General features: G+C 42.3%; 1 protein-coding gene across 3 annotated transcripts in view; it reads right to left on the bottom strand.

The window, feature by feature from the left end:
• Positions 1-3,154: 3,154 nt before the first annotated feature.
• LOC115059691 (corticotropin-releasing factor receptor 1) overlaps positions 3,155-10,316 on the bottom strand; it is a 36,909-nt gene continuing 29,747 nt past the window's right edge. For 2 of the 3 annotated variants that reach the window (XM_029527321.1, XM_029527323.1), the window contains 7 exons: positions 10,236-10,296; positions 9,201-9,273; positions 7,218-7,303; positions 6,967-7,102; positions 6,704-6,745; positions 4,501-4,602; positions 3,155-3,836 (listed from right to left, as the gene is read on the bottom strand). In XM_029527321.1, the coding sequence (XP_029383181.1) occupies positions 3,780-3,836; positions 4,501-4,602; positions 6,704-6,745; positions 6,967-7,102; positions 7,218-7,303; positions 9,201-9,273; positions 10,236-10,296 (557 nt within the window). In that variant the 3' untranslated portion in view covers positions 3,155-3,779. Of the gene's footprint in view, positions 4,603-6,703; positions 6,746-6,966; positions 7,103-7,217; positions 7,304-9,200; positions 9,274-10,235; positions 10,297-10,316 lie in introns of all 3 variants that reach the window. The other variant, XM_029527322.1, reaches the window with a different exon arrangement.

The raw sequence follows: 10,316 nt of genomic DNA, 5'->3' as shown, positions 1-10,316 counted from the left end.
GTGCGTTAATGTAAAAGCACATTTGGAGCAGACATCATTTTCATTCACACTGTCTAGGCAGAAGGCAATTAAAGGATCGTCTTCACTATTTATTCATCAGATTATTTTTTTGATGAATTGATTGATTGATTTGTAAGAAACACTCATCCCAACGCAGGACCAAACATGATGTCCTCACTACGGCTTTGTCCAGCAAACAGTTCAGAACTCAGCTTTGTTTAAGATGAATTGAAATAATTAAAAGGGAAAGCACCTAATTTAAAAAAACTGTAATCATGAAATTTTGATGTTTTTTCATAAAACTCTACTTAAATTATATATGAAATAGTTTCCAGTAGATTAACTAACATTTTCAATACTCTTCAAACAGAAGAGCTTATTAACTCTTTATTAACAGAAATCTAAATTTGGGAAGTAGCTGGTGCGTAGCGGCTCATTTAATTTGTTGGTCTTGTTTTCTTCTGTTCCAGATGAGAGGAAACAACAAACACTCACACAGAAACACATTTTGTTTTTTTGTTGTTGTTTTCAGAATGGCCAGTGGCCAAAATGAAAAATGTATTTTCTGCAGATCAAAAGCTCGATTGAGTAAAACTGAGCTGGAACATTGTCGTCTTGGCTGTTTCTGCCAAACCTCCTGTTAGATGTGCAGGATTTTTGTGCGTTGGAAGTTTAGTTGGGGAGAACTAAAGAGTGAAGGTGAGCAACAACACAACCAGGCTGCTGGCAAGAAAAACACAGAACAAAACATCACATCTCTCAGAGCAGGTTAGAGTTGTGTTGAACTCACGTTGGAAAACAGCAGCTTGTTCTTACCTTTGAAGGATGAAGCTACACGACAACTCAGGTTGGTTTATATTTACTACACAAACTGGTGTGGAGGGAACAATTGTGTCTTTGTCTCTGCTGTGTGATAATAACATGTCTGTTGTCTTCTGGATTTGTGTTCGCTGCATCATTGATCAGCTTTATTCGGAGAAATCTTCAAGACCATTTCCGTCTGTCCCGTTTCCCTCCTGGATTTCTCTCTTCTGCCCTCTGTGCTCATCATCTTCGTCCTCATCGTGTGTTTTTAGCAGAGGTGGCCTTCATGTTTAGAGAAGTTTTCCTTCAGTCCAGCTGGAGGGAAGCTCATCTCTCTTTAAACGTTAAAGCTCCTCTTTGTTGCTTTTAAACTTAATGGATTTCTTCTTCGTAAGTTGCTGCCAAAGTAGAAACTGCTCTTCCTGCTGTTGTGTGAAAATTGCCTCATAAACGAAGAGCCATCATTTGAAATACAACAATACCTGAATGTTGCTGCAGTAAAGAATCCACTAGATGGAGCTGAGACATCGTCTCTGTGGACCAGCTGACGTCCGTCTGAATGTTTCTCAGTAACATTATTTAACATCTGTAAGCAGCAAACAGACTCAAGTCTTCTACAACTATTTTAGAGTACAAAATCAAATTTTATATTGTTCTTATAAATATATTTCTTATAATCTTCCTGATATAAATAGTGTCTGATGTCTCATTATTGGGCACCTCCTTTGGACTATTCTTTTAAAGTATATTTATCATGAAATGTCATCTTTAGATCATTAAAATACACTTTTGCTTTAATGATGTGACATTTTCTGCCCCGTTGTTTTTCCATCCGATGATCTATTTAATGTAACGCAGGTGAGACAACAGATGACAGAAATGGTGTCATCAGAATCGTAATGTGTTTGCATCATATTTCATCACAATGACGTGTTTTTCTGCACTCTGTGATCTTGGTTAGAATAATGAGGGCAGTTTTGTTGAGTTTGACGTGACAGTCAGTGATGCTGTTCACTTTTAAATTAACATGACTGTACTCGTTAGTACTCATTATGTACAGCAGCACATTGATGAAATATTTCATTATTAATATTTGTTCCAGATCGCTGCTGAAGGTGAAACTCATTTGAAAGTATAATCTTTGTGAATGTGTCATCATTTACTTGTTGATTAGATTTTTTGCATTAACGTATTTTGTCAGAAAAGTCTCAGCATCTTGAAAAGATTAATATTATTATTAGTATGGAAATAGAAGTGTTATTAACTGCAAGCGGAAGAGAATCTGCTTTTCTTTTCATGTTGACCGTCAACAGTAGTTCACTTTAGGTTAAATTAGTTTAACTGGTTATTCTGGTTCTGCTGTTGGAACCAAAAACACGAGGCGCATGTTCAGGATCAGGATTAGGATTAGGATTAAATTTAGAACATTTTCACCCCCCTTTAGCTCAGTGAATGTGATCTCTCATTATCTCTGAGGGAAACATTCATCTGACTGACGGAGGAAGTGATTAGTGGTCAAAGGTCAAAAGGCCAAGGTCACTGTGACGTCATACAGTATTCATGACACAATTCAACTCTAAAGGACAAAATTAAATGGTGACGTTTTATATCCAAAAGGTCAAAATCCGGCTTCACTGCGACATCATAACGGTCAGTAAAACACTTCTGGCTGTAACTCATGAAGGGAAAGACTGCAGCCATATTTATTTAACCCAGGAAGTGGAGTTGACCAGTTTAACTGGAAGACGGCCGTCGGCCTCCTGATAAAACAGCAGTTCAACCAAAGATGAGAAACTTGCAAAAGGAGCTGGGTTAGGGTTAGAGGGCGACGGCATGGAAGCATCACGGCGGCACCAACAGCCCCCGAATCCCGACGCGTGTCGCGAACCATGAGTAATATTACGGGAAAATTCTTCATCTTCCTCCCTGCCCATGTTTGGGCGCCACAGATACAAAGCAAGAAGAACTCTGGTGCTCTGTGGTCATGGGAGAAAACAGTGAATGCTCACTTGGGCAGAAAGATCTTATTTAAAAGCTCGTGTTCAGCCCAGTTTCCCTCTGAGGCGCACACAAACACACAAGAGCTTAAAAGGATCACAAGATGCTCCAAGTGTATTTCTTGTCTGTTTTCTTGGGAGACAACAGCAGCTCCATGTGTTTTTGTTCTCTTTATGGAAGGCGTTGTGTTTTAAACTAACCCTGACCTGACATAAATATTTCATTCAGTCAAATGCAACACATAATTTATTATCTCTTCACATATATTCAAGTATGAAAATAACAATTTTGGAAATAAATAACAATAAATAATGTTGTGAATTACATTGTGACTCTGATTGGCCACCACACGTACCGCACCATCTACGGAGAAGTCAGTGTCCAGAATCATTTTCACCAAATGCTTTTTCTTGTGTGGAAACGACAACAACATTCCTCCTGACATTTAACTTTTGGTTGATGTTTAAAAAAAAAAAAAAAAATAGAAATGACATAAACAGAAGTGTTTTCTTTAATATAAGCGTCTCCAAACAAACGGCTGCTCGGTCACAACATGAGTAACAGATGAGTTTGTGGAAATCTGTTTTCTTTTTATCACAAGCATCAAACAAAAAAACAACAACAGATAAATGTGATCTTAGGGCGACAAAAAGATGAAGCTCATATACGAGTTGACATAAACAGCAGTCTATTGAAATGCAGATGTGCGAGGCGAGCTGGTGGGCATGTGACTGTGAGCTGCTGAGCAGGTGGTTTGTCCTTCTTCCTCTTTATTTCATGTTTGGTTTACATTTGTGACGGCTCCATTGAGTTTCCACACCCGGCGCTTCTGACGCTTTAGAAATTTATATTTACAATGAACGCACCGCCACTGATCAGATTTGCTGGTTGACAGTAAGTCTCTTTATTCAGCTGAAGAGTTTTTATTCCAGATAATTTACATCCAGGAGAGCCGAGCGGTGAACAGGGCGGAGCATTTAGCAGCAAAAGAGCCAGCCGTTTCCTTCAGGAGGTGGAGGAGACCAAAGGAGGAGCTAAAAAGAGAACAACCATGGACTGAGAGTGTGAAACGGACACGAAGAGGACTTTGTGAGAAATAATGATGATGACTGATGAGAAGAAAGATGACATCAGTCTGCTCATTAAACAGACTTTGCATTGATATTATTCTGAATAAAACCCCTCAGGTAGAACGTCTGGAATGTGCTGAACCCTCCAGCACCGAGCTGACGATCGCACAACACCAAAACAACACAAACACCGTGATCCGACAGTTGTTTGTGACACCAAAATAATAATAAAAGTAATAGTTTAGTCCCGGTCCACAACAGCGAGTCCTGTGTCTGCCTGGGTGGAATCCGGTTCAGTGCAGTGCAGTCCAGATCCGAGTTCTCACTAATGAAAAACAGCAAAACTGTCCGAGCACAAATACAAATAAGACGGACTTAACATGGCGCTCAGACATGAAGGAATACGGAGAGCTATACATTCAGATCCAAGCCCGTGGTCTGATCCACTAACCTCTGGTTTCATAAAGTCAGCAGTGTCCTCGTCCCCGTCCTAGTCATTTGTCTCCTGAAAGTCTCAACTCCAATGTCCCTGCGGACGTTTAGGAGGCTGAGGCTGCGTTCATGTGGAGGACGGAGCTGGTGTCTGCCCTCATAGAGACGTGGACTGCTTGATGCTGTGAAAACTGACCCGTGAAGGTGAGGTGGGGATGGACATGGCCTGGGTCATCCGGGCTCGGATCGAGTGCTGCTCCTGCCATCGGTGGAAACGCTTCCTCACAGCCGAGCGCACCTGAAACAGGAAACAGGAAACATCAGGTCTCTGTCAAACTGCGGCAGCTGCCATTCGTTCACACTGACCAGATATACCGAGACATTCTGATTTCATAAGATATTTCCTCTTTGTATAAGTTTAGTCAGGACCTGAGTAGATTAGAACCAATTTAACAAATTAAAATTTAAAACATTCCAATAATTATAATAAATACAATATTAAAAAGATATACAAAATAATGATGATCTGACTCAAAACAACTTCAACTTTTAAATGAATGTCATGCTTTCTATTTGTTCACTATGCTTTTCTGTATAAAACAACCTCATTCAAGGTAAAACTGAATTTATAGCTGCAATTCAATAATTTAATGCATTTTATAAACAGAATAAACAATAACAACATCATGTTAATGTTGATTAAAGCAGTTTCTCTGCTCTCATCCTATAATCACTCGTCCCATGTGTCCCACTTCCTCTTTTCCTTCAAAGGAAGAGCTTTAATCTGAAGCCATGATCCAAATAAAACATCCAAACAGTGTAATATTTCACAGCTCAGTTCATCAGCATGTAAAGCAGCTTCATGTTTGGCTGCTGTCCTTCAGCACGCAGCCCCGTCGTTTGATCCTTCAAATGTTTTCCTCTCGCCTTGAATGTGACCAACAAAGTTCTCTGCTCATCCGACCTCTTTCCTCCCCCCTTCTTCTGTGTGACTCCCAGTCGGTAACAAAACACTGAATCGATATCCTCTGTGAGCTGCAGCGCCTCATGATGATGAGATATCCACTCATCATCCGGCATCAGTCAGCTGATATCACATTCACATGCTTCTCCAGGAATCTCTGCTAATGTGATGATTACTGTGACATGATGTCCGAGCTCTGAGGGGTGGGGGTGTTTCCACTGACCATCAGATTAGGATTCATCCGACAAACCAGCAGGTTGTCTTGATTATCGCTGGAAAGGTCAAGTGATAATCCCATTATATGTATTTCTCCTGCCTGGCTCAGATGGCTCTATTAGGAGTTCAACATGAAATCGATTGGCGCGTCGGAGAACATGATGGGGTGGCTCGTTTAGCAAACACTCTGAAAGAGGCCAACACCAACATTAAACCTAAAAATCTATGTATTTCCACAGCTTCCAGCCACGAGGGACGAGGAAGCAGCTTATCTGCCTTCGTGATGACTTCCCCAGCCAGCAGCTTCCTCCCGATTGGTCGGTTTCGTCGTAGCTGTGCTTATGGGAACTTCTCTTTTTTATCTCTTTTTACAGCCGTTGTCATATGTAAGACTGTCTGAGCGCTGCAGGAAGCTGCTCGGGGTTCTGCTCAGATCTGAACTGTCAGAACTTTATGTTTGAAAGTCTGCAGAACACACCCAAGGGACGATGATGGGTTCTGATTTCAGCATCACTTGGTTTCCTGAGAAGAGGCCAGTTGGACTTTAACATTTTTGGATGAATACAGGCCAATAAATCAACAGTTTCTCATGCTGATCCAGGTTCAGTTCAGAGGGATCATCTTCACTGATTAACTTCACCACGGTATAAAGTTTGAAGGCCAAATACAATCAGAAGATCAGAGATCAAAATGGTTTTACAGAAAAGCAGACTGAAGAGCCTGAACCTTTTCATTTTAGCATAACGAGGGTCTGATTACTTTCTGAATGCGCCCTAAGGTGAATTTTGATGCTGATTGTAAATACAAAACATGAATTACCCAAAAGAGCTATTCCGCACTATGATGATGATGATGATGATGATTATTATTATTATTATTATTAACACTAATATGAATAACGGAGGAGCATTTCTGCATGCATGCACATCTCTGTGCTATTCTGAGCGGGTTCATCCCGATTTCCCCATGAAACCAAATTAGTGTTGACACTGTCATAAAGTGTAGAGCGTGATGTCACTTATGTCGGTACATGACAAGTCTTAATTGTGCCCTAAATATAAATGCTCGGGGGTTTTATCACTCAGCTCTCTTGCACAGCAAGAGCCACCAAAAAGGGAGAGTGGAAATGCCCAAGGATGGAGGGGTGCGGGGGGGGCATAAATAAGAGCCAGAACCAGAGCAAAATATTAGATCAATATGTGGATGTGAATTTGCTTACCTCGCTGTTTAGGAAGCAGTAAAACACGGACACAAAGAAGCCCTGTGAGAGGAGGAGGGAGATAAAGAACAGGACAAAACATCCTCAGAAAGGAGGCCACTGAAAACATGGACGGCCTGATTCGGTTTTAATCGCACAGCAGCTTATCACACACTCATTCAATCATCCCTGCAGAGAAACACACTTATGTTGATGCCCACTCAGAGTCTCTCTCTCACACACAAACGTCCTGTTTGTTCCCGTCTTCGGGAGATGAAGCTCACCTGGAATGATTCCAGAAATGAGTTGAAGTATATGAAGACGATCTGAGAGATCTCGTCCTCTCCTGGGTTCACGAAGAACAGCATGTAAGTGATTCCCAGGAGAGGGAGGAGAACCAGCGTCGCCTTCACAGCTTTCCTGCACAACAGCAGAGCAGCGATCAGACCGACATCTCCGGGCTCTGGGAGTAAAAGCACTCACCACACTCCCCAAATCAGGTGAGCGTCTGCAGAGTCTCCCTCAGTAGACCTACCTGTACTGGATCGTCTCCGAGGTGGTCGAGGCTCGCAGTTTGGTCATCAGGATCCTCACGATGTTGAAGAGGAAAATGAAATTGATCTGTTGGAAAATAAAACACATTAACAAAGAGAGGGAGCACCAAAAGTGACCAGGCGAGCACATCTGCTGAACACAAAGATAAACAGAAATGTTATCAACATGAATACAACTGTTCCTTATTTAGTTGGTGCCATTTCCGGATTTCCAGTATTCAGGGAAGAAGTGGCACCTCCTTCTTCGGTTTGTTTCTGAAGTCCATCTCCACATGTTGACAGACATCTGTCTGCACTGACTGGCTAACATAACGCACGGAGCTCCACAGATAGGAGGCAGCTAGTAACGCTAATGCTAGCTCAGGCTGCAGCCAATTAGAGAGCAGGAGATGTGCCAGGGAGACAAAAAGATCCTGGCCAATCATCTCACACGTTTTCTTTCTTCTGGTGTCGACACAGTCCTGATTTGTGGGTCCGAGCCCAGCCCAGATCCAGCACAGTCTCAGTTGCAGCTCCCACCTCCGGGCCAAATCTGCTTCACACAGAGAAGCTTCCTGGCGACCAACCAGAATCGGCCCAGATGTGGGAACATGTGGGCCAAAGTCGGGCCGGGGGACCGGACCAAAGGTGCTAACGTTAGCATTTATGGTTATAAAGACATTAGACTGACCTGATTTATGCTACATGCTACGTGCTAACAGCATTTTCCTTTCTGTTTCTTTTATGCTTCAGATTTTGTCCTCCCAGCTGTCATTTTGTATAACTTTTTTTATTGCTAACAAAACAACGGAACATTGAATATATAATTTGCCTCCTTCTGCAGAGGGGGGTCAGGAGGTCATAAAATGGCGGCTGGAGGACGCTGCAATGACTGAAGCTGTTTTGACTATCTGAAGCGCTCCTTCAGTTTATTTTCCAAATTATGACGGAGGCCTGATGTGTGAACGCTGCAGTTTGGGAACAGAAATAGCAGCAGGAATCCTCTCCAGTGCCAGATTACATGACCTTGGCCTGAGCATATGTATGGCAGGCTTTCAAGAACTGTCCATCCTGCTGGTCTCGGTGCTGATGACAACTGTTCCAGTAACATCCTGTGTTTAGAAGTCAGAGCTGCTGCATCAGCCCATCTGAAAATGCACCAACATGCTGGTGACCCCGCGATGACCCTGCAGCAGCAAGTGAAAAGATAAAAGCCTGAGAGGAGGAATCTTCAGACAAAGTGAAGGCCGATATTAAAGGAGGCAGATGTGAGCTGAAGGGGGAGAGTGACAGAATCACAGAGGACGAGGGAATGTGCTGTTTCTGACGGGGATGGGAAGGTCAGTTCACCGCTGGGGACCCAGTGGGGGAGGAGTCACCCGCCGCCAAATTGAGTTCCAGCAGGCGGTGGTGGTCAGAGTTCGTAGGTAAGAGTTGAGCCAGGAGGCAGCGCCTGCAGAGAGATTACTAAAGACTGTACAGCAAAATGAGTCCCCGGGTCAAGTCCTGAGAGTCTGAGGAGTCCAGACAACACAGCTGTGGTCTGGGTGCACAGAAAAGGCTGACGTCCAGCTCGACATGTTGTAGTTTAGCTGTGAGAGAGGCAGCGCAAAAGTGACAATACACAAATTCAGGATGACGCATGGAGGCGTTCATCATTTCCCCCTCAGGGTATTATGGAAATGGCCTCGAGTTAGAGATCATTCTGATGAAGTACGAACACGAAGCAACACCCTGGATTTTTCGTCTCAGCTTTCCAGCCCAGAATCCTGTTTTTACCCGTTTTTCTCTCCACGTTTCCAGAATGCAGCAGTTTTAAAGTGACACTCAGTAGCTGATTTGTTTAATCCTCACATCTGTCTCTGCTTCACATGAAGAATGTGCTGAGGTTTCCAACATTTCGCGCCTGCCAGCCGTCTTACAGGCATAATGAAGACTAATTGCTTCAGCAGCACCAAAGAAAAGAGGGGAAAAAAGGTCCTTACCACTAAAACGAGGATCATGGGACCTTGGTAGATGTAGTCTGTGTACACGCCGGCTCGCTTCCCGAACCAGCACCTGAAAAAAAAAGAAGCTGTCAGCTGAATCCGAACAGGCAGATGTGTTTCTGCTGTCACTCGCCGTTTCTCAGCCTGCGGACGTCGGCAGGCAGCTCCCACTTTGATGCTCGGGGGTTTGAACACGTCTTCCAGTCAGTCAGTTCTACAAATCTAAATTATAGTGTTGTGGATTTTTCTGCCCAGAGGTGAGAAAGGCCTCCACAGTCACAATTAAGTTATTCTTATTATTACTGTTGTTGTTGTTAAGGACTCACACAGAAAATGTTTTTGTTTTTGAAGTGTTAGAAATCAGAACTGTGTTTGGTTTATGTAATGCATCACAAAAAGAAAAACCCAATTATTATAATTTTATTGTTTTATTATTGTGTTTCTATTGTTGTGTTGGAGAAGACAGGATCTTATTCTGGAAATGTAAAAATTAAATGACGCCACATTTCAAATTGCACACAACATATTTTACTTACATTTGTTTGGCTTGTTATATTTTTAGCTGCATGTTTTGTTGCTTGGTGAGTATTCACAGCAACGGTGTGTGTGTGTGTGTGTTCATTGTGTTAGTTGAGGAAACTGTGGAGCTCTGTTGTTCTCTGGAACATCAACTTCAATTCGATTTGTTTTATTGTCTTCATTGGATTTTCTGACAATCAGAAAAACAAACGTCATCAGTGTCCTGTGTTAATAACGCCAATTACAAACAAATAGATTTAATAAAAAAAGTTGTTTTTTCCCCCCCAAAAGAATTGCTGAATCGATTTTCACCCACCAGGCAAAAAGGAGACAACTTAAAATCAATCAAGTCAAAGTGGGAAGTCTCGGTGGGATAATGTGGAATCAAGAATATGGTCCAATGCAAATGTAATTACAGCAGGTTTATTATTAGACATTCATCTCCTCGATGTGACGCAGTGTGATTTTGTCCTTTAATTATCAGCCTGAAAAAAACAAAAAAAAGAGTCTCACTTCTCATTATCGTAGTAGAGTTTCCCGATGGCCCACGCCACAATAATGGGGAAAGGAATGCCTGCGAAGAAAGCACAAAAA

This window comes from Echeneis naucrates, chromosome 19 (assembly GCF_900963305.1).
Source record: "Echeneis naucrates chromosome 19, fEcheNa1.1, whole genome shotgun sequence".
NCBI classification, from domain to species: Eukaryota; Metazoa; Chordata; class Actinopteri; order Carangiformes; family Echeneidae; genus Echeneis; species Echeneis naucrates.
The sequence above is the reverse complement of the archived record's forward strand: the minus strand, read 5'-3'. Positions and strand labels throughout refer to the sequence as shown.